Source organism: Marmota flaviventris, chromosome 18 (assembly GCF_047511675.1).
Source record: "Marmota flaviventris isolate mMarFla1 chromosome 18, mMarFla1.hap1, whole genome shotgun sequence".
NCBI classification, from domain to species: Eukaryota; Metazoa; Chordata; class Mammalia; order Rodentia; family Sciuridae; genus Marmota; species Marmota flaviventris.
The window spans coordinates 28,721,777-28,747,201 of NC_092515.1; the positions used below are offsets into that span (position 1 = coordinate 28,721,777).

The window sequence follows — 25,425 nt, forward strand, 5'->3', positions numbered from 1 at the left end:
AAAAGCAGCTTTATTGAGGTATAACTCACTAAAGTTTACAATTTAATTCTTTTTAATTTATTTGCTGAGTTGTGCAGCCATGACCACAATTTCACAAGGTTTTTATCATACTTCAAAAGAACTTCCTACCCTTTAGCATCATTCCTCATTTCCCTCTAGTCACTTCCATAGTGCCCATCAACACTAGGCAATCTAATCTACTTTCTGTTACCTATTTTGAACCTTTCATATACCCTAAATCATATAATGTGTGGCATTTTGTATCTTAGCTTCTTTCACTTGGCTTCATATTTTCTTTATATGTTATAGCCTGTATTAGCCCTTCTTTCTTTTTTTTTTTTTATATGATAGCATTACATTGTATGCATATACCTAATTTTTTTAATTTGGGTTGTTGCCTTTTGGTGGGGGGGTACGGGAGATTGAACTCAGGGTCACTCAACCACTGAGCCACATCCCCAGCCTTATTTTGTATTGTATTTAGAGACAAGGTCTCACTGAGTTGCTTAGTGCCTCACCATTGCTGAGGCTGACTTTGAACTCACAATCCTCCTATCTCAGCCTTCCCAAGCTGCTGGGATTATAGGCATATGCTGCACCCGCCTAGGGTTGTTGCTGTTTTTTTGACTCTTCAGAATAATGTTTCTGTGAGCTTTCATGTATAAATTATTATTTGACATTTTTTTATTTTTCTTGGGTATATGTCTGTTAAGGATTTGCTACATCATATGCTAACTCTTAGGTTTAACATTTTAAACAATTTCCAAGCAGTTTTTCAAAGCAGCTGCATCATATTGCTTTCCCACCAACAACATATATGAGGGTTCCAGATTCTCTACATTCTTGCTAACACTTGCTTTTATCTGTTTTTTTATTATTATTATTATTATTATTATTATTATTATTATTATTATTATTCTCCAAATGTAGAAAGAAGTCCACTTTCATTATTTTGCTTTTAGATATTTAGTCATCCTGGCACTATTTGTTGAGGAAAAAAAAAAGAGTATATTCTTCTATTTACTGAATTATTTTGGCCTCCTATAAAAACCAGTTAACCATAAACGTAATAGTTTATTTTTGGACTCACAGTTCTATTTCATTGATCTATATGTCTATTCTTATTCCAGTACCATGTTGTTTTAATTACTTTCCAGTCTGAGTGCATTTGTTACTTTTTCTTTCCCAACTAGAACCCTTTCTTCAATGGAGACTAGAAGTGAACATTTTTCTGTTTATGATTTCTGGGGAACAGTAGTCATTCTTTCACCACTGAACATGATGTTAGCTATAGATTTTTCATAGATATGCCTTATATCAGGTTGAGGAAGTTCCCTTCTATCTTGTCTTAATCAGCCTTTTGTCACTGTGACCAAAATGCCTGACAAGAAAAACTTAGAGGAGGAGAAGTTTATTTGGGGCTCACAGTTTCAGAAGTTTTAGTCCACTGTTTGCCAACTTTCTTCTCTTGGCCTGAGGCATCATGGTGGAAGGGCACAGCAGGGGAAAGCTGATCAGCTCATGGCACCTAGGAAGCAGAGAGAGACTGATCAAGGAGTCAAGGACAAAATATAATTCACAAAATATATAATCCCCAAGGACACACCCACAGTGACCTACTTTCTAGCCACACCCTACCTGCCTATAGTTACTACCCAGTACTTATAGTTCATTCAAATTGGTGCATCAAATGGAATCCCCTGATAAGGTTAAGCTCCTATAATCTGATCATTTCACCCCTGGACATTATTGCATTATCTAATATTTGAGTAATACCTCATATCCAAACTATATCAAATTCTTAGTTTATTTGCTTTGTATCATGAAAAGAAATGTTCATTTTTAACTAAATCTTTTTCTGTGTCTATTAAAGAGATCCTAGAGCTTTTTTGTCCTTTATTCTATTGATATGCTTTTATATGTTACCAGATTTAATTTACTGATATCATGTTGAGAATTTTTGTGTCTGTATTCATTAGCAGGGGTATAGTTCAGTGATCACTGAGGTTGGGGTTTGTGTGTGCACATGCATGTATTATCTGTGTATGTGAGAGTTTCAGTCACTTTGCTTTTTAAAAATCTGTTCAAACTTTTTATTTTTTTTTATTCAGTTTTGGTAGTTTGGTCTTTTCAGGAATATGTCCATTTCTTCTAGGTTATCTAATTTGTTGGCATGCGTTTTGAGTATTTTCTCTCCTTTTCTCTCCCCCATCTTTCATCTTTTCCCCTCTTGTTTGTGTTGGTCAGTCTAGCTAAAAGTCTTGACAATTGTTGGGCTTTTCAAGAATGTATTTTTGATTTCATTGATATTCTCCATTTTGTTTTTACTATAATTATAAATTTTCACTCTGTTTTTCTTTCTGCTTTTGATTTAGTTTTTTTTGTTTTTTTTTTTTTTTTGACGTCTTAAGGTAGAACAATAGATTATTGATTTGAAATTTTTCTTTTATTTAATGTGGGAATTTGTAGCTATAAATTTCCCTAATGGGCATTGCTTATCTACAGCTCCACATTTTCATATATTATATGTTCATTTTCATTCATCTCATCAAAATTACACTAGAAAGTATATTTCTTTCTTTTTGTTGTTGCTTTTTGTTTTCCTTTTTTCTGTGATGCTGGGAATCAAACCCAGGGTTGAGCACATCATAAGGTAGGTACTATACCACTGAGCTAGTCTCCGAAAGTATTTTCTGATTTCCTTTTTGATTTCTTATTTGCCTCATTGGTTGTTTAGGAATATTATACCCCACAAATTTTTTTAAATATTTATTTTTTAGTTGTAGTTGGACATAATACTTGTATTTTATTGATTTATTTTTATGTAGTGCTGAGGATTGAACCCAGGGCCTCGCACCTGCTAGGCAAGCGCTCTACCGCTGAGCCGCAACCCTAGCCCAAAGCTGATTTTTTTGTTTGTTTGTTTGTTTGGTGCTAGGGATTGAACCCAGGGACTTGTGCATGCTAGGCAAGCACTCTACCAACTGAGCCATATCCCCAGCCCTCCACACATTTTGAGTTTCAGAAATTTGTTATTGATTTATCATTTCATTGTAGACAGGTTATACTCTTTATTATTTCAAGTTTTTATAGTTATTGAGACTTATTTCATGACCTACCGTATGTTATATCCTAAAGGATGTTCCATGTGCCTTGAAAAAATGGATATTTTGCTCTTGAGCGAAATGGTCTATTGCTCTCTCTTAAGTTTTGTTGGTTTATAATGTTGTGTAAATGTTTATTTGATTATGTTATTTTTTTTCCTTAGCTGATGAATTAATCAGTCCTAAAGACATTGATCCTATTCAGCGTTATATCCCACAACAAAATCAACGTAATGTGAGCATGAGATACTCCAATCAGGTAAAGATATATTTTTTCTTAATTTAGACACATGCATAGATATTTAAAGCTTAATTAAAGAGGAAATTTTATTCTGAATGAGTTTTTCTTGTTTCTTCTGAGGGATCGGCTTCTCTTTGTTCTGGTTAGTTAAGATTTGTTAGTGGTAAAGGGCTGTTAATGAAGATGTAGGAGTCAGATGTGTCCAGCAAGTCATCTTTCAGGGAAACATTTGCATCTTCAGAATGATTGAACTTAAGATGTGAAGTGTTTTGAGAAGGTGCAGTGCATATGGGTGGCATTGGGACAGATGACATATTATTGAAGAGAGTGGGTTCCCATAAAAGGCTCTGTGTTTAAGGTCTCTTCTGTGCTCTGTGACAGGAGTAAGTGACAGAGTTGTTCTTAGCACTTGGTGACTTGTCAGGGGAAGGAATAGTTTTTAAATTTTTACATTTAGTAGCTATGGATTTAGACTATGTTGTGTCAACAAAATAAGTGTTTGCAGAATCAGCAAGATTGATGTTGACTTGAGCAAACCCTCAAGTATTAAATGATACCAGTAATGAGGACTGTTAAAATGAAAATGTTGTGGATTGTGGAAACTGCCTGAGGAGAAAGGAAATGAACCTGAATGTGTGCCTGGGATTCTAAGCAGTTAACATGCATTTAATAAGAATGGCATCAGCACTCACAGATGCTAAGCTTACAGATTGAAATGTTCCCTTATTTTATATATGTGTGTGTGTGTGTGTGTGTGTGTGCGCGCAACACATACATGATAAATATTTGTTTTAATGAGGGAAAGGCAGGGCAAACAGCTCCATTAGGTTCTATTGTACTATGTCTTTGACTCTTGCTGGTCTTCAACAAAACATGTGATTAGTTTGAGTGATTTATAGATGAGAAGCTATTTGAGAGACTTGTAAATAAAATATTAAGATTTTCCCCAAAATATAAAATCTCTGTGTTGATATGTGACTGTTGATATGTGACAAATTTTTCACTGGCCTGTTAGCTCCTATACAATGGGAATTTGGCATTTCTCTTAGGCTAGTGTACCATGTGGTACAAATGTACAATCTCTACTAATTTGAGATATTCAGTTTTACTATAAGAAGTGATAAAAAAGGGAATATATTTAACTTCGTATTACCCAGTGCTGTGACTCTGAGCTATTTTAAGACTATCATGTATTATTTACGTAGCATTTTACATGCTTGACCCATTTCTCTAGGGTGATGAAACTTCAAAGCCTTTTCTTAGAAAATTAAATAATAGGTCATAGACTTGAGATATAGTAGCAGGAAATAGAGGACATTAAAACATTTTGTGGATACATGGCTGACAAAAATCATGAATTTAAACTATTGTTTCATGCTTGACACACATAAGGCAGGTTGTTGGTTACGTGTAATTTTTAGCATAATTTACTGGCATCTTTTTCTTTCCCACTTAAGAATGCTTCTCAAAGTACAACCGAGTGGAAGTGAATTTTATAGAGAATTCATTCTACATTTTTTATATTAAACTGATTTCTAATGTTGCTACTAAAATATCTATCTATGGCATGCCTTTCAGGTGGAACCACATCCTCACTAAGAGAAGTGCTCTAAGGGTATGAATTGAGGCTTGTCTCCTGCATGCATGTGGTAGATAATATCTGTGTAGCACTGTGTAGAGTTTCTAAAAGGAAGGTGATGGAAACATGTGCAATAGAAAACTGTTGCAAGCTACTGTTCTCCTACTTCGTTGGCAGCTTAATTGTGGTGATATATAAATGATAAGATTCCCTTACCACTTTCTCAACCATTTCAAACTGTAGATAAGTTGGGCATGCCCAGGTCCATTGCGGAGTCTGGATGAAGTAGACTGATGGAATACAGGGGCCACACATATCCCCAGATGTGCAGCTCTCTGCTTGAAATGTTTGTTTCAGTGGTCACTGTAACTTCAATTATTCATGTTGTCTGGTAAAGTAACATTTGAAAGAAAAATAATTTACACTCTTAATTTGTCTGTCCTTTATCTTCTAAGTAAGGTAACAATGTCTGCTCCTCTACCCTACTTTCCTATATCACCTTTGATTTGGGAAAAATACAAAAAACCCTATTATTCCATCCTATAAATTACTCTCTGGAAACGAGTCATTTGGGTTTGGAGTTGTACTATTAAACATGCTTTCTTAAAACCCTTTGCATACTATGTTACAATACTTGTCATGCTGTTGCAGTTGGTTGTATTCCTGACTCCCTGACGGAGGTCCTCAGAGTACAGAATATGTCTTATTCTTTATCTTCTCTTATGTGAAGAGCATGAGACAAGCATGAGACAGGGTATGTGACAGGGCATGAGAATGGAAGTGAGAGCTACAAAAATAACCATATTTGTGCTCCTACTATTTATGGACATTATGCATGCCATTTTATATGCATTGTGTCTGATTTTAACACTTTTTCTAAATATTACTGTACCCATTATAGATACTGTGAGTCTCAGTGAGGTTTATTAATTTCTCCAAAATCACACAGTTATCAGGTGGCAGAACCAATATGAAGTTGTTCACTGAAGAGGAAAAGCAAAGAGAGAATGTCATACCCCTTCAAAAGCATCTGAAGCCAGTGATTTTCTTAAAGGTGTGAAGGAGTTAACAAAAGAAGTAGCTTATTTCCTCAAAAGATTGACTCAGTATCACATCAGAGGAAAACAGTTTTCTTTTCACCTGTGGTGCCTTAGGACACTGAGAGACCTGTAGAAGTGATCTGAAAAATTAAATGCCAAGATGTTGTACATTAGTACAAAATGTATGCTGGGATCATTATATGTGACATTTATCATGTTAAAATGGTCTAATTATTTCCATCTGCCTTCTTACCTGCTGTGTGTGCAAGGATGAGGCCAAGTACACAGATCTAACAGTCAGTAATTTTATTAGGGATTTCTTTCTTCATCAAAGGAAGCCCCTTTCACGAGGCTAGAAGCTTCTTTAAGTGTTTACTCCCTCTGCATTCACCCCAACTTGTTCCTTATAGGGGCCCCATCACTTTCTGTTGCCTAGATAATTCTGATGCTGGGTGTTCACTGATTATCTGTGAAAGAGAATCATTGTTCATAGTACACCACCTCTGCCATGTTAATATGAGATAATGGTCACTTGAAAATTGTTTCTAGCCTTTGCTACTCTCATTCTTGGAAGAGGTCTGATTACAGCAGAAATTGTAAGCAGCTGACTATGTGTATTTCACTGATTCATTCTATTTTTTCATTGCCACTGGGGATGAGGTGACCCTATAGAGAACATCCATTTATAGTAACAGGAGGGTGGGTTTCTGGAATTCAGCAAATATCTTTGTTTTCAAGTGTGTATTATCCTCATTAGAATACAGGATATTCCTTATTAGAAAGAAAAATATGTATTATAACCTTTTTAAATATTTGTGGAATTCTGACTTGAGACTACCATATTTTAATAGGCAAGAACCAGCTAAGCATTTTTTTTTCTGTTCATAAGTAAGTTTGGGGAAAATTGATTTATTTCCTGAAATAAATGGTAAATTCCATGGAATTTTTACATGAATAAGACATTTTAATATCAAAAGAATAGTCATAGAAAAAATACTAATATAAAAATGTTGTTCTGCTGGGCACAGTGGCACTCCCAGTGCCACTAAGGCAGGAAGATTGCAAGTTCAAGGTTAGCCATAGTGACTTAGCGACTTAGCTTTGTCAAAATAAACAAAATTTTTAAAAGGGCTGGGGATGTGGCTCGGTGGTTAAGCACCCCTGGATTTGATCACTGATACCCCTCTACAAAAGTTATTTTAATATTCAAGACTATCAATAGGAGAACTTTCATATTTTTGGATATTCTGCCTATCAAAATGTTATGAACTCAGTCTCCAAAGGCACACTGCACACTTTTGAATCCAAGCTTGGACAAATATATCAACCTCTGTGTGCCTTAATTTCCTCACATGTAAAACTAAAATAATACTGTCACGTGAGGGTATCTGAGGTGTGAAGGACGCCTCTACTTGGACCTTCCAGTTCCTTCCCTTCATTGCAAAAAACAATTTAAGGATGAGTCATATTTTAGTATACAGAGAAAGAGCTTTATTAAAAAGCAAAAGGCAAAGACACACTTTTAGAACAGGCAATCTCAAAAGTGAGATATGCTGCCAATGCATGAGTATTAATTAGGGTGCATACTTATATGGAATATGTATGATCCAAAGCATGGGGACTGAGCTTCTCTCACAGCTGGGAAATATTCAGCATGATTGTGTTCCTTCATTAGGCCACCTGGTCTGGTTTGTGTGTTTGAGCATACATCAACATCTCTGGTGGTCACTGGGTAGTTAATGGTTTGTGGTCCAATCAAACATTAGCCCCTAGATCATAAGGTTAATGGTCTCTTTTCTATCAAGCCCTTTTTTTCTGTTTTACTGCATTCAAAAAAAATGTATAAGGAGCTGGAAAGTTATAAAATAATTTATGGGCTGTTTAGTGCATCCTTACATTTTGGTTCTTTTCTGTCCCTTAGGCTCTTTTGTGTCCGGCTCAGTAATTGTTTATGAGTTGTTTGTTCTGTATTTTAACAGAGATTTTTTTTTCGTGTTTTTCTAACTCAGTATCTAATAAAATTGTTGTCAGAATTAAGTAAGTTAATAAAGAGCTTAGAAAAGCTCCTGGCTTATACTTCAACATCAATAAATTTTACTTATTATTATTTGTATTTTGATAGTTCCAATGCAGACATAGTACTTAAATAAGGTACCAGTAGTTATGAAAACAAGATGTGCAAGATCACATTGCTGTTGAGCACAACTCATGAGAAAGCTGAATCACATAGCAGACACTTCATGGAAGGCCAGCTTGCAAGCTTAGTTCTTTGCCAGGGTAGTGCTGATGGTGGAGTAAAGTGTGTTCTGTAACAGCGGGACAAAGGAATATAGCAAGAAGATGAAAACAGTGTCATAGATATGAAAGTTAGAGAGACTGGTTCAGGATGGCTGACTACCTAGCTGGGAGGAGCAGCAAAGCACTGGCTGAAATCCAGATGCTGGTCTTTAGATCCTGCATGGTTCACCTGCAGTGTAATCTGGGGAAGGTGTCCTGACACCTCTGGAGTGTAGTTCTTTAATCTATAAAATTATTTGGCGAGGATTGATTCATAAATTCCCTCTTAGTATCTCTGTTGCTGATTCTCATGATCTAGGTTATTGGTAACCTTTGAGTAGTTTTTGTGGTGGGATGCCCAGAAGGCAGATTTTAGGGAGTTGAAGAGCAATCAGATGATGGAAGACCATCTCTTCAGAAGTTGTTGAGTTTATTTCCATCCAAAAGAGGTTATATGCCCCACCCCCTGCAAATTTAGTAGATGCATTATATAGCATTCCTACAATATAGACATATGACTGTTTCCCTAGTTTTAAAATTTTTATTTCAAATCTATTCAGTTTTTAAAGGTGTATTAATCTTAGGTGATTTAGGGAAATTTTGCATGTGGTTCAGTTTTATTTGGTTCAGTTCATCCTAATGCTTTCAAATGGTTTAAGCTGTTTGAGACATAATTTCTACTTAAAGAATTAAAAAAAAAAAAAAAAAAAAAAAAAAACTTCACTAGCCTGTTAAAGAAAGAAAGTGTTTGTGTGGGACCAAAAAGCCAATTTTATTTATAAGTATGGGAATGAAATTGAGTACTAAACAGAAATTCTTATGATTTTCCTAATAAAACAGAATAAAATAGTCCAGCCATCAAAAATTCTTCTGAAAGCCCAGCCTGAACATGCTACAGCTACACAGAGAATATTCTCAGGTAATACTGCCTGAAGTCTTTGAAGGAAATGAGATTCTCTTATCAATTGGTATTTATACTAGAGCCAATTAAAATTAAATGCCTTGATCACAAAATCCAGAACTGAGTAAAGTTGAATTGAGAGTTAAAAGAGAAGAGTTTAAACACATTTATTAAGATCATTCTAATTAGCCCACTGAACGTATTCAAATTAAAAGTTCCAGTAATAGGCATGAAATATAATGAAATATTTGATCTACATAATGAAGACTTAGTCATTGCTAAAGTGTCAAAGGGGAAAAATAGATTCATAATAAAGATGTACAGGAATATTAATCTAGTATTGTTTTGATGAATCTATATTCCTGTTTTTTTACATACATACTTATTCATTTGTATGGTTTTGTTTTGTTTGGTACTGGGAACTGAACCCAAAGGCACTCAACCCTTTAGCCACATTCCCAACTTTTTTTATATTTTATTTTGAGACAAGGTCTCACTGAGTTGCTTAGGGCCTTGCTAAATTGCTGAGCCTGGCTTTGAACTCAGGATTCTCCTGCCTCAGCCTCCCAAGCTGCTAGGATCACAGGTATGACCACAGCACTCAGCTTATATTCCTGGTATTTTACTCTGAGAAAAAAAACATACTGATTCATAAGTATGAATAAACTTATTTAACTAGAACTTACCTAGTTAAAGTTATTAAATATCTATTAATCTTTGAAGAAAAACCTATCAGTTGGACCTAGTCTAACGCTGCTTATTTAATAATCCATATTTTACGGAGTTTCTGTCTTTGAAAGCAAAGGATTGGGCTTTTGGGAGCCCCCATTTCTCTGAATGATTTTCTCTTGAGTGGCCTTGAAGAGAGTTCCAAATGTTTTTGTCATCATTCTGGTGAATAGAATATGAACATTTCTGATCAGTTCCTTGAGGCAATATTTTACATTAATTGCATAATTATCATGATAGAGCAGATCATGTGTGTTGATGCACCCTTGAGAGAATTCAGTTTCACATTCATTGACACTCAAGCTTTGAATCTAAGAAATAGGCTAGCGCATTTAATGTGCCAATTAAAATGGATTGATCTGTTTTGACAGCCTTTGGAGCAAAGGCAAATATGAAAGGAATGTTTTTTAGTCATAAGGGCTTATTTTCCAAGGCTGTAAAGTTCCAAATTTAAGCTAAAAGTCAATATACATTTACTAAATCATGTACATATTTTATGGATCTGAGCTAAAAATATATACACTTGTTTTCTCATTTTTCAAATAAATGGGGAAGAGGCAGTTTAATGCTTTATTTTCTTAAAATACAGATGCATAAATTTTTGCATGAATTATTAGCCTTAAGGCTAAATAATGCCATATATATGTAATAGTTTTGTGTTTTGAAGGAGGTGATATTGTGTAGTGTCTTTGCATTACACAAGCCTAACTATAAAGAGACCCTGTGTCTTTTCCACTGATAACTGTGTGACCTTGAACAATTAATGTCTTTAAGCCTCCCTTTCTTCATTTATTAAATTGGGGTAATAATTCCTAATATATGATCTTTCAATGAATTGTAAGAGCTAAATAAATATTTCTGTTTTTATTTTATTTCAAATAATTTCTCAAATCAATAATATTACATTTTTATTTAAAAGTTGAGGAAAAATCCTGAAAGCCTGGAGGAAAATGTTATCTTTCCAACATTTGGTCTATTATTATATGTAGGCTTTCTTATTAGATGATTATAGTCTTATCAGATATTCAGTTTTATATTTATTAATACTTATACTTAGTTATTTCTCATATTATTCCTATAAAATAGTATTTTTTTTTTGATGGACCTTTATTTTGTTTATTTATATGTGTTGCTGAGAATAGAATCTAGTGCCTCACACATGCTAGGCAAGTGCTTACACTGAGCTTCAACCCCAGCCCCTAAAATATTATTTTAAATGTTCATATAGGTCTTCTTCATTTGACTGTATCAAGGTTTCCTTTATCATACATCATTTAACATAATATTTTCTGTTCTACAAATTTATCATAATAATAACCAATCAATGTTTGATGTTTCTTTGGGTATTGACATTTTAAAATAATTGATGTTGCTTAATTGTTTTTTATTTAAAGGCCTTTATTTACTCAATTCTTTTATATTCCTAAGTGAACCATCTTCTACTCCATAGTGTTGCTTAGCTAATGAAAACAAGGCAAGAGATTATAATTAAACTTAAATTTATACTTATATAAAAATTATGAAAATAAAATTACTTTCTAAAAACTTTCTTTCCTGGAGACCGACTTAATCAATAGACCTTATCCCAGATTAGGGAATGTTGCCTTTTTTGATTAAATGTCTTATTTTGTGTGTTTGTGTTTCACTAAGAAACTTCAGAAATCATTTGCCATTCTCTTAGGATTATTGCCTGCATCTCAAATATATGAAAGAATATTATGATTATTAAAAACATCTTTTTAGCTTCATTTTATAGATCAGGAAACTGAAATTCAAAAAGAAGTAATATGTCCAAGGTCACACAGGTGCAGATCCAAGTCTGGAGCCTGGGTATCCTTATGTGGGGACTAGTGAATCATGGTGATACACAGTGTGGTGAAAAGTGTGCATTACTGATGAGGCTTACATTATTAATGCCATTTTTTGTATTCCTGTCTTCCCTTAGTCATCACCAAGCTAGATGAGTCATACAAAGCATGTTTTACATTATTGCATCTCCCATACCAACACAGTGCTTCTGTAGTTAGCTGTCAAATATTTATTTATCAATCAATACCTACCAATAAGAATATGAAACCACTGTGCATTTTCTGTCACTCCTGTGTCTTTTTCATATGCTGGAAAATTTCCCAGTTATTTTTCTTTTCTGAGTACTCAAGGAGTTTAACCTTATTGATAATCTACATGTTATTTCTTGTATACCCTTTTATAATTTCCATGGATTAAACATTATAGTTGGTCTGTTTTACAAATAACAAGTTAAGTTTTGAATTTGTGAAGAATTTTGAAGGATATCCAAGAAGTAATAGCCTTACTAAATAGAGAGCCATTCCATTATGAAATTTTAGCTTATAATCAACAGAGAAAAAAAATGAAATGTTCAATACTTCACCTGTTAAATTTCTTCTTTCTTATGTGTCTCTAATTAAGACTATCCCTATACACATCCAAGCCAGTGTTTTAATTTGGGCAGATATTTTTTTTAAAATTTAGTTCCACTAACATACTAACTCTGTATATTGATTGTTAGTATTTAGTGTAGATAAAACTTAATTGTCTCTTGCTTATTCTCAGATATTATTCTCTTGTATTCTGAAGAATGGCATAGATCTCCAACCAGTAACTTAACTTTCTTCCTTGAGGAACTAGAAGAGGATGGGTGTGGTGGTGCATACCTCTAATCCCAGTGCTTGGGAAGCTGAGGCAGGAGGATCTGAAGTTCAAAGCCAGCCTCAGCAACTTAGCAAGGGCCTAAGCAAGTCATCGAGACCCTGTCTCTAAATAAAATATAAAAAAGGGTGGAGATGTGGATCAGTGGTTGAGTACCCCTGGGTTCAGTCCTCAGTACCAGGAAAAAAAAAAAGAAAAAAAAATGACATTGAACTAGAAACATCAGAACATAATAATATCTTAAGAAATATTACCTTTTGAAAATCATTTGCAGAAACTAGAAAGCCATATATTCATATAATTCATGTGATAATAATTTTCATAATGTCACTTGTTTGATGATATATGAGCATACATTCATAGTTTATTTTATTAACTTACTATTTTTGTGTGAGCATTATATTGTTTCCCAAGGCTTATTTAAAACTGCTTACATCATGGGAACCTATAGTTTATAGATCTAGATTCCTCATGATACGAATTGAAAATACTGTGGCATGGTCAGATATCTGGGCACTAACTATGACTTTTCTAATCATATCATTAATCAGAGGTTGAAGAAATATAACGTCAGCCCAAGAATATGAGTTAAATGTGAGAATGAAATAAGACTAATCCAATGTAGCACAGCATGAGTCCTTCTTGTACTTATTAATGTCAAAAGTGTTGAAAGTAGGAGATACAGATTTGAGTTCTTAAGAGAATTTATAAAAAATAAAATTAAAACTGTACTAATGCTAAGATCCTTTCCTCTAATTGTGACTGGATTTTTTCTAAGGTCTTCTTTAATTACTTTCTTTAGCATTCTGCAGTTTTCCTCAAATATGTTTTTTTACCTCTTTTATTAAGCTGATTCCCAAGTATTTTATTTTTTATAAGGCTATTGAAAATGGGGTAGTTTTCCTAGTTTCTCTTTCAGAGGATTTTTCACTGAGCTACAGAAATGCCTTTGATTTATTGGTGTTGATTTTGTATCCTGCTGCTTTGATGAATTCCTTTACTAGTTCAAGAAGTATTCTGATAAAATTTTTGGTGTCTTCTAGGCATAGAATCATATCATCAGCAAATAGTGCTAATTTGAGTTCTTCTTTTCCTATCTGTATCCCTTTAATTTCTTTCATCTGTCTAATTGTCTGGCTAGAGTTTCAAGTACTTTGTTAAATAGAAGTGGTGAGAGAGGGCATCCCTCTCTTGTTCCAGTTTTTAGAGGGAATGCTTTCAATATTTCTCCATTTAGAATGATGTTGGCCTGAGCCTTATCATAGATAGTTTTACAATGTTGAGATATGTTCTTTTTATCCCTAGTTTATCTAGTGTTTTAAACAAGAAGGGGGTACTGTATTTTGTCAAATGTTTTTTCTGCATCTACTGAAATGATATGATTTTTATCTTTAAGTCTATTGATGTGATGAATTACATTTTTTGATTTCCGTATGTTGAACCAATCTTGCAGCCCTGGGATGAACCCCACATGATTGTGGTTTACTATCATTTTGATATGTTTTTTAATTCGATTTGCCAGAATTTTATTGAGAATTTTTGCATCTATGTTCATTAGAGATATCGGTCTGAAGTTTTCTTTCTTTAATGTGTCTTTGTCTGGTTTTGGAATCAGGGTGATATTGGCCTCATAGAATGAGTTTGGAAGTGTTTCCTCTTTTTTCTATTTCATGAAATTATTTGAGGAGCATTGGTATTAGTTCTACTTTGAAGGTCTTGTATAACTCAACTGTGTATCCATCTGGTCCTGGACTTTTCTTGGTTGGTAGACTTCTGATGGCATCTTCTATTTTGTTGCTTGAAATTGATCTATTTAACTTGTGTATATTATCCTGGTTCAATTTGTGCAAATCATATGACTCTAGAAATTTGTCAATGCCTTCAATATTTTCTGTTTTATTGTAGTGTGAATTTTCAAAAGAGTCTCTAATTGTCTTCTGTATTTTAATGTTATCTGTCACAATGTTTCCTTTTTCATCATGAATTTTAGTAATTTGGGTTTTCTCTCTCCTTTTTGTTGGGATGGCTAAGGATTTGTCAATTTTGTTTACTCTTTCGAAGAACCTATTTTTGTTTTCTCAATTTTTTGAATTATTTTTTTGGTTTCAATTTTATTGATTTCTGCCTTGATTTTAATTATTTCCTGTCTTCTAGTACTTTTGGTGTTGGTTTGTTCCTCTTTTTCTAGGGCTTGGAGCTATAATGTCAGTTTGTTTATTTGTTGACTTTTTCTTCTTTTAAGGAATGAACTCCATGCAATGAACTTTCCTCTTGGTACTGCCTTCATATGTCCCAGAAATTTCTTCTTTTTAATTTATTTTACTTTATTTTTTTATTCTGATTTGTTATATATGATAAAGAATGCATTACAATTCATACTACATATATAGAGCACAATTTTTCATATTTCTGGTTGCATTATACAAAGTATATTCACACCATTCCTGTCTTCATACATGTACTTTGGATAATCGTGTCCATCACATTCTACCATCATTTCTAACCCCTTGCCCCCTCCCTTTCTCTCCCACCCCTTTGCTCTATCTAGAGTTTGTCTATTCCTCCCATGCTCCCCCTCCCTACCTTACTATGAAACAGCTTGATGCTAGTTGTTTTAATGAATCATAATAATAGCCATTATTTATCAGGTGGTTAGTATGTGCCCAGTACTGTTAAATCACTTCATGAACTAGATTTATTTTTAAAGTCATGTTTTTGAGATATAATTTATAAATGGTACAATTTAGCCCATTTAGTTTTATAGTTATATGAATTTTGATAACAAATATAAAAAATGAATATATATATGTATATAGTACTACCATCAACTGAATATGTTACCTTTTTCTCCTTTACTTCTTTTTTTAAGCAAATAGATAAATTAATTTTGATATATTTTTATTTAACCCAATGGATTACCAAATAATTTGTAAAGAAAATAATTGTTAGATATTTCATGTTCATTTTCTTTGTCCTATTAATTCTTTGGAATCAAATGTCTATTTAACATATAGCATACCTCAATTCAGACTAGACACATTTCAAATACTTGTGGCCTCATGTAACCAATGGCTGCCATATTGGCTCCTTTCTCCATCTTTTATCTTTTGGTGAGACATAGGCTGTAGGTTGCATGATAAGTCCCCTTGTTGTGTGGTTTCTTGTTGAATTCTATCAGAAAGGATCACCAAACAGATGAACTTAGAATATACAAGAATACAGCATGGTGTTTTATTTCTCCCTATAAGACTCTATTAGACTGTCAGTCTAATAGAGTTTCTACATGCTTTTGGTGGGAATAACTTCAGTTAGGTCCCTTCTCCTACAAGTTTTTCATAATGGCTCTCTCTTACTTCACCTCCTACCTTTCCAAGTTTATAGAAGAAAAGGTGCTTCACAAAACTTGTTAGTTACCCTCAACCTTGCTCTTACCTTTATAAATACCTTATTAAACAATTTTTATAAGAGTAAAATATACCTCATCTCATATCACAGGCAATGTATATACACATTCCAGATTAATTATATATTAAAATATAACATAAAATACTAAGACTTTTAAAGAACATATTTATAACTTTGAGAAGAGAAATTTAAAACAAAAAAATACAAAATAAACAAAAACCTGAAAAATTAGATGATATTGTAGTTAAAATTTTTACGTGTAAAAATTTATCAAAAAGAGTTGAAGGAGACATGAATTCTATTACAGGTCATTTTTGTTTATATTTTATATTTAGCTTGACTTGCTATCCCCTTTGATTGGTTTTCCTTTATTTTAGTTCTTCTCTTTGCAGATTTTCATTATTGTTTTTTATTTCTTCCTTGTGGAATACTTTGCCAAGAATATTCTGTAATGCAGGTTTTCTTGCTGTAAATTCTTTTATCTTTTGTTTATCACGGCGGGTTTTTATTTCATCTTCACATTTGAAGCTTAATTTTGCTGGATATAAGATTCTTAGTTGGCATTCATTATCTTTTAAAGCTTGGTATATGTTGTTCCAGAATCACCTAGCTTTGAGAGTCTGGGTTGAACAAATCTGCTGAGATCTGAATTGGTCTTCCCTTAAGGATAATCTGATTTTTCTCTCTTGTGGCCTTTAAAATTCTGTCCTTATTCTGTATGCTAGGCATTTTCATTATAATGTGTCTTGATGTAGATCTGTTGTAATTTTGTTTATTTGATGTTCTATAGACCTCTTGTATTTGGTTTTTTCAGTTCATTCTTCATGCTTGGGAAATTTTCTGCTATTATTTCATTGAAGAGATTGTTCATTCCTTTGGTTTGAATCTCTGAACCTTCCTCTATCCCAATAAATCTTAAATTTGGTCTTTTGATGGTATCCCATAATTCTTGGATATTCTGTTCATGATTTCTTACTATCTTTGCTGTGAGGTCAACTTTATTTTCAAGATTATATATTTTGTCTTCATTGTCTTGAGGTAGGTCCTGACTTCCAAGTGATCTAATCTGTTGGTTATGCTATCTGTTGAGTTTTCTAATTGGCATATTGTTTCTTACATTTTGAGGATTTCTATTGTTTTTTTTCCAGTATCTCTATCTCTTTCTTGAAGTAATCTCTTGCAACTTGTATTTGCTCTCTTATCTCTTGGTTGGAGTGATTGATTTCTGCCTGTATCTCCTCACTTAGGTCATTCTTTAATTCCCAAATCATTTTAAATCCCAAATATGTATATTCCGAACTCCTCTGACATTTCTTGGCTATCTGTGGATTCTATTGTAGTATCTTAGTTTGTGTGGGGCACTTTCCTCCCTTGTTTTTTCATGATGTCTATAAGTCTTCCTCACTTGCAGTGTAGATCCAAGGTATGACAGCTTCTGCCCTATTGTCTTATAGTGTCCCTATAGGTTACCAATACCTCAATTTTTAAGAGAGAGATCAATATTACAGCTCTAAATGTATCCAGTGTGCAGCCATATATCAGTTAGCTTCTATTTTTACACTTGCAGTTTTGTCACTATAATCAGAAATGATGAGTTTGGTTATCTTCTACCTTATATTCAATAGGTTTGTGTAATAGTTTACAGTTTCTAATGGTAGAAGGGGGTCTAGGGAGTTGGTTGAGATGTTTATGAGGTAGGATGTGAGGATATGGAGGGATTAGATTATATGACTAGGGAGAGGGTAATCATAAGAAGTTGGCTGTTAATAGGAGAAACAAGAGATAGGCAACCCCATGCAAGACTCCCTATTACCTCAGCAACAGGATAACTGATAGCACCCCTAGTAGAAATACCTTTGGTGCAGCCAGGCCCACAGGGACCTTGATGATATCTTACCAAATCCTTATTGTTGTCCCTTGATACAAGTGGTGATATCCCAGTTTTGTGGTGGTGACAGCCTCAAGCCTATATGTTGGAGTGATCTTATAGTGTTATTGAATTATTGTGTTGTCTATTTGACTCTTGAAATAGAGAAGAGTTTGTTTGATGAATGTAGATGCTCCATTGTTTGGGGCATATATATTTCTAATTGTTATATCTTGTTGATGTATGGTTCCCTTAAACAGTATGAAATGTCCTTCTTTATTCCTTTTGCTTAACTTTGGCTTGAAGTCTACTTTATTTGATATGAAGATGGAATCCCCTGCTTATTTCTGCAGCTTATGTAAGTGGTATGTTTTATCCCAATCTTTTACCTTTAGTCTGTGGATGCCTTTTAACTGTAATATACTATTTAGACATCCCCTCTCATCCCATGAGATGAGTCTTTTGAAGGCAGCATATTATTGTGTCTTTTTCTTCAATACAATCTGTCAGTCTATGTCTTTTGATTGATGAGTTTAGGCCATTAACATTCAGAGTTATTATTGAGACATGATTTGTATTCCCAGTCACATTTGTTCATTTTGGGTATTTAACTTGACTTGGTTTCTCCTTTGATTATTATTTCCTTTAGTGTATTACCTCCCTTTGCCAGTTTTCATTGTTTTTCATTTCCTCCTCATGTAATATTTTGCCAAGGATGTTCTGTAGTGTAGGCTTTCTAGTTGTAAATTCTTTTAACTTTTGTTTATCATGGAAGGTTTTTATTTCATCATCAAATCTAAAGCTTAATTTTGCTGGATAAAAGATTTTTGGCTGGCATTCATTTTCTTTCAGAGCTTGGTATATGTTGTTCCAGAATCTTATAGCTTTCAGGGTCTGTCTGGGTTGAAAAATCTGCAGTTATCCTAATTGTTTTCCCTCTATATGTAATTTGCTTCCTTTCTCTTGGGGCTCTCCTTTGTCTCCTTGTTCTATATGCTAGACGTTTTCATTATAATGTGCCTTGGTGTGTATCTTTTGTGATTTTGTACATTTGGTGTCCTGTAAGCCTCTTGTATTTGATTTTCCAATTCATTCTTTATGTTTGGAAATTTTTCTGATATTATTTCATTGAATAGATTGCTCATTCCTTTGATTTGTAACTCTGTGCCTTTCTCTATCCTAATAATTCTTAAATTTGGTCTTTTTATGTTATCCCATAATTCTTGAATGTTCTGCTCATGGTTTCTTACCATTTTCACTGTGTGGACAACATTCTTTTCAAAATTATTTGTCTTCATTGTCTGAGGTCTGTTCTTAATCTGTTGGTGATACTTTCTGTTGAGCTTTTGATTTGGTTTATTTTTTTCTTTCATTTCAAGGATTTCTGTTTTTTGTTTTTGTTTTTTTTTTTTTAGGACCTCTGTCTCCTTATTGAAGTAATTTTTTGCTTCTTGTATTTGGTTATGTAACTCTTTATTGAAATGATCTTTTGATGCCTATATTTGCTAATATCATCCTTTAATTCACAGAACATTTTAATTATGTACATCTGAATTTCTTCTCTGTCATTTCTTCGGTTGTGCTGGCCATGGATTCTAATAATGTAATATTTTGGTTTGTTGGGGGCACTTTCTTCCCTTGTTTTTTCATGTCGTTCATATGTCTTCCCTTGTAGCACTGCAGATCTGAGGCATTACAGTTTTACCCTCTAGCTTGATAGTGTCCCCGCACATTTCCAATACCTCTCCTTTTTTATGTAAAGTTTTTTTTTTAAGTTGTTGATAGACCTTTATTTTATTTTATTTATTTTCATGTGGTGCTGAGAATCTAACCCAGTGCCTCACTCACCCCAGGGAAGTGTACACCCGCTGAGCCCCGGTAATACCTCTAATACCTCTTCTTTAAGGGGGAAAACAATATAAACAGATCCCAATACAAACAGTATACAACCTTAAACCCAATAGCTGCTACTAAGACGTTTATGGTTTTGTCAGAACATACAGAAATGGTTAAGTTCAGATTTTATCTACAATGTAAACAGTAGGTTTACAAAAGGGTCTACAGTTTCTGATGGTGGACAAAGAACCAGGGTTGAAGTGTAGGATGAGATGTTGAAGGGGGTAAGAGTTGAGGATATAGAGTTATTAGATCTTAGAAAGTGTGAAATAAGAATCTAAAGAAATTGGTTAGTAGCAGGAGAAGAGAGAGAAAGTAATTTTGGGGAGACAAGTAAGTACAAAAGACAAACATAAATGTTAAGAAAAATTTTAAAAATGTAAAAATAGGAGATAAAAGTATATAGAATACCACTGTAATATAGTATTTAGACATCCCCTCCTCCGTAGCCTAATTCATGAAAAGTACTTTGTTTCACAAAGTTTTCATTTGTTTCACAAATGTCAGGGATGTGAGGGCAGGAAAAGAGAGAGAGAGAGAAAAAAAAAAAAAGAAAACCTGGAAGGAAGATACAAGGATTGTTTTTGCTGGAGATCAGTATCTTTCCAGCTTCCCTTTTCATCCAGTAGGTGGGATTGTCTGTTGTTTGCTGGTTTTCCCACCCTCAGGATGGTGAAGGTTATTAGAGTGGGAGGGTTGGTCTTAGGGGCATAGCTCCTGGAGGCGGGGCATAACACTTGCCATCCCAGATGGGAGACTGCACCCCAAGGATCTCCTTTGAGGTCCACTGGTGTGATTTTAGGCACTTTGTCTTATCTCCTTATATCACCTGTAAACCTTGTAATTCTCTAATTTAGTCTCTAAACTGTACCTCACTCACCTTCTCCCTTTCTACTTCCCAATCAGGAACCTTTTTCTCTGGAGGTCTTGTGGGCTGTGCTCGTGGGGCTGTGCACCTGTTGCGGAGAGCTGTTTTAAATTGACTGGGCAATTCAAGACCCGGTTTTGCACTCTGTGGACAGGCTGAGTAGCCACAAGCACTGTGCTGGGTTAGCACCTGCCAGGGAGAGGGGGGGAATTAGGGACTTCCTGCAACTTGATATTGCTTCTAAGCCCCAGCTGGTGTTCCAAGCTGGGAGTTGCCCCAACTAGAGATGGTGATGAATGTGTCCCCAGATGGAGGCCTCTGCTTTTAGCGATGGGGTGTTTGATCCAGTGGGGCCCAGTGGTGGCGTTGAGCAGCATGTTCAGAGATGCAGTGACATGCAGTATTGTGGCTGGTGGCTGTCTCTGGACCCAGTGCAGTGTCCCCAGGTGCAGGCTACCACGTGTAGGGGACTACAGCAGTAGATGGAGGTGACTTGGAGAGCCCACAGAGCTCCTGTGCAGGTAGGTGGCCAGGAGTCCTGGTGGGTGCTAATGCCAGTGGTCATACTCAGGTATTAGAAGGTCCTCTGTGGACAAGTGGCCAGGAGTCCTGTGCTGCACAGCAGCCATGATTCCTGTGTGGAAGCAGCTGTCAGAGGGTCCTCTAATCACTCACAGAGAAATAGTATTCCCACTACTTGAATCCCAGGTCCCTGAGCAACACAGAATGTAACCTCCCTCTAGACCACCATCTTGGATCCCCTAAAATTTTTTTAAAAGAAGTTTTTCTAAACACATGTCCTCTCTCAAGAGCCTTTTTTCCCTCACTTTTAGATGTCATGGAAAATATACTTGGACCTTCTTCATTTGTTCAGCTTTCAGTCACTCCTCACAGTGCACACTCTGACTGCTTATACCACTACTCTACTAAAACCACATGTAAAAGCTTATTAGTGACCTCCTAATTGATAAATCCAGCAACCTCTTTCCAATTTTAGTCTGTTTAATCTCAAAGACATTGAACACTATTGAACATTACATCTTCCTTTAAACTCTTAGAAGCATAAAAGTAATCTTGATTTCTCACTGCCTGCCTTAGTGACTTCTCCCTTTCCAAATCCAGACCTATCGATTCTTTTTCCTAAATATTCCCCAAATCTTTTCACTTGCTCCATTCTTCACTCCCATCACTACAGTCCAGCTCACCATCATCTCTCAACTTCAGGCTCCAGCTAATCTTCATATGTTTCCTTCTGCCCTCTACAAGCATCTATGTTGCAGTTAGGGCTATTATGAGTTAATATATATAAAGTGCTCAGACAGAGCCTGGCCCATGGTAAGTACTGTATATGTGTTCTGTTTTTCTAAAAAAAATATATATAAATTACATTGAGTCTTTTCCTTGTTTGAAAACTCTTTTAGTATCTATTTTGCTGAGATGAAAAACAAATGCCTTGTTGCCTCTCAGGATCTTTTGGGCTCTAACTATCTCCTTTGTTTCATATCTCCACCTTAACCCCCCCACCCCCAGCCCCCACCCTCCACTGGAGATTGAACACAGGAGCATTCCACCTCTGATCTACATCCCCAGCACTTTTTGTTGTTGTTGCTAATTTGATTTTGAGACAGGGTTTCACTATGTCACCCATGTAGGCCCCTGCAAACCTCCTGCCTCCAAAGTACCACCACACCTGGCGCCCTTCATCTTTTGTCATTATTATGCCTTCCTCTAGTGCTCCAGTGCATTGATCTCCTCTCAGTTCATTAACACTTCAAGCCCTTTCTGTCTAGGGGCTTTTTCACATGCTATTTCTTCTGCTTAGAGTGTTTCTTACTAGATCATTGCTTAGCATACTGCTTTTTGTCATTGAGGTCTGTAATTTAATGATAACCCCTAAAAGTTATATTCTGACCATCAATCTGTAGCCTTTGTCTTCAGTTATTCTGTTATATTGCCCTTTACTTTCTTTCATGGGACTTATTATTGTCTGGTTTTAATCATTTGATATTTTTCATGTATATACATATACCCGTATATATAAATAAGATCATGTGTCTCTCCCACTAAAATGTAAGTTTCATTAGAGAAGATTTATGTTTTATTTGTCTCAATAAATAATAAATAGTAACTGAACAAATTCATTAATGGCAAGTTTTTAATCTTTCAAAACCACCTCAGATATCTCTTCCCTGGAGTCCTCCTTAGTTATTTGTGTGCTCCCTCTCTGACCTTCAAAGTACTCATTAGGGGCATCATATTTAATATCCTATTGGATTCCATATACAGTTATCTTCTTTATTATATGGTGGGTTCTTGACAAATAGGATAAAGTCTCATTTGTCTTTCTGCCATCGCTAGTACTTATATGTGGTATCTGGATGTGTGAACAAATGAACAAGCCCTCAAAGGCCAGAACCTTTCCAGTATACGGAACTGTTGAGTTGTGACTTTTCTAATATAAAAAATCCTGAAGTTCACTTGCTAAGATTAATGGTCTAGTATCTCCAGAGTCAGGTCCCTATGAAGATCCACACTAGAACCAGTTGGGCCTGAACCAGTGACGATGGCTCTACAGCTAAAAAGGCCTATTGGATTCAGGAGACTGCCTGTGCCTCTCTAGTTGTTTGGTCTAATCCAGTTGCTATAAATCTTGTCAACAAGTTGTATACAAGTTGCCCTTGTACTCTTTCTAGCCCAGTTTTGTTTTTTGTTGTTGTTGTTTGTTTGTTTGTTTGTTTGTTTTGGTTGGGGGTGTGGGGTTGGTCCATGGGATGATTATCTAGTGCCAAAAAAGAAAGTAGAACTCTTTCCCCATCAGGGCCACTCTTCTTAGACTTTCACGCTGTAATAACTGCATGTGTCCTTTACATTCATCCCACTCCTAAGAGGAGTGGTGCAGTTCTCTAGTAAATTGGAATGGTTTCTGTGTAGCCAGTAAGATGCAACAGTCTGACTTAGAGTTCTAGACCAAGACAGTTCAGAAATCTGCATTTTGCTTCTGTGTCTACCATCAACTCATTATGAGTCCTGGGCCATCTCCCTTCTTTAAGTTTCAGTCTCCTCATCCATCAAGTGGATTACTGATTTAATCAAGGAAACCCATTTTTCAGACAAAATCTTTGGTGGTGTTTCAGCATATAAAGTAGTTAAAAGTTGTCGTGCTCTGGCTAAAGTGGAGTCCTGCCATCCCATCTGTTTCACAGACCTGTTCTACCTCTTCCATTACCTGCCATCATCCACATCTACTACCAAATGATAAAAATGCCCCCTTCCATCTGACATTTTCAACTCAGGTATAAGAGGACTGATCCAGTCAGTAGAAGCCCCCAAAGAGAAAAACCAGGGCTGGGGATGTGGCTCAAGCGGTAGCGCGCTCGCCTGGCATGTGTGCGGCCCGGGTTCGATCCTCAGCACCACGTACAAATAAAGATGTTGTGTCCGCCGAAAACTAAAAAATAAATTAAAAAAAAAAAAAAAAAAGAAGTCATGCTCGTATTTGGGCTGGGGATGTGGCTCAAGCGGTAGCGCGCTCGCCTGGCATGCGTGCGGCCGGGGTTCGATCCTCAGCACCACATACAAACAAAGATGTTGTGCCTGCCGAAAACTAAAAAATAAATAAATAAATAAATATTTTTTAAAAAAAAAGAAAAACCAGTAATCAAATTGGTTTGTTGTAGTTGCTGCCTTTTTCCTCTATGATTCTAAAACCTAGTTTCCTTTTTTTCTGGCTATTAAAATGTTTTCTTGGCTCTTTTTATGACACGGAAAACCCTAATGGTACAATGACTAGATTTTTGGAAACTATACTTCGCCATCTTCCTCTGTTTTCTCCTTTGTTTTACTCATCTTTACCACTCTGTTTCTGTAAGTTTCTCATAATTTGTTCTCCTTGGTTGTGATTATAGATATGTGAATACCATGGGTCAGAGTTCTTCTACTTGGGCTCATGTAGTCATTTTTATTGTTTCCAGGAAGAAAGCAAGGCCTTTAGCATTGTCATTTCTTTAAGATGAATATATAGAAGTACCTAGTTACAGCAAGTGCTTAGAAAGGTATAAAAACAGTTTTACAAATCAGTTTATTGTGACAAAGAATTCGGTATTCTCTTCTAAGATAATTGCAGTCATTGAAAGAACTGGAAAGCATTGCCTAATGTATTCATTTGGGCATTTGAAACTGTGTGTCTAAGTTCTAGGAATACTTTTTACATTTCATTTGTTTTACTCTTAAATAGAAAGCCTGTTTTTTCCCTTCTCTCTCCCTTTCCCTCCCACCTCTCATCCCTGTTTAATGTTAATCTTCTTCTCATGCTCTTCGACCCTACTCTGTTCTTAGTTACTCTCCTTATATCAAAGAAGACATTTGACATTTGTTTTTTAGGGATTGGCTAGCTTCACTTAGCATAATCTGCTCTAATGCCATCCATTTCCCTGTAAATTCTATGATTTTGTCATTTTTTAATGCAGAGTAATACTCCATTGTGTATAAATGCCACATTTTTTTTATCCATTCATCCATTGAAGGGCATCTAGGTTGGTTCCACAGTCTAGCTATTGTGAATTGTGCTGCTATGAACATCGATGTAGCAGTGTCCCTGTAGCATGCTCTTTTTAGGTCTTTAGGGAATAGACCGAGAAGGGGAATAGCTGGGTCAAATGGTGGCTCCATTCCCAGCTTTCCAAGAAATCTCCATACTGCTTTCCAAATTGGCTGCACCAATTTGCAGTCCCACCAGCAATGTACAAGTGTACCCTTTTCCCCACATCCTCGCCAGCACTTGTTGTTGTTTGACTTCATAATGGCTGCCAATCTAACTGGAGTGAGATGGTATCTTAGGGTGGTTTTGAT

General features: G+C 35.3%; 1 protein-coding gene across 4 annotated transcripts in view; it reads left to right on the plus strand.

The window, feature by feature from the left end:
- Nucleotides 1-25,425, plus strand: part of Phkb (phosphorylase kinase regulatory subunit beta) — a 233,980-nt gene that overhangs the window by 145,607 nt on the left and 62,948 nt on the right. For all 4 annotated transcript variants that reach the window (XM_071604776.1, XM_071604779.1, XM_027939134.2 and 1 more), the window contains one exon: nucleotides 3,269-3,363. In XM_071604776.1, coding sequence (XP_071460877.1) covers nucleotides 3,269-3,363 — 95 coding nt within the window. The remainder of the gene's footprint in view (nucleotides 1-3,268; nucleotides 3,364-25,425) is intronic.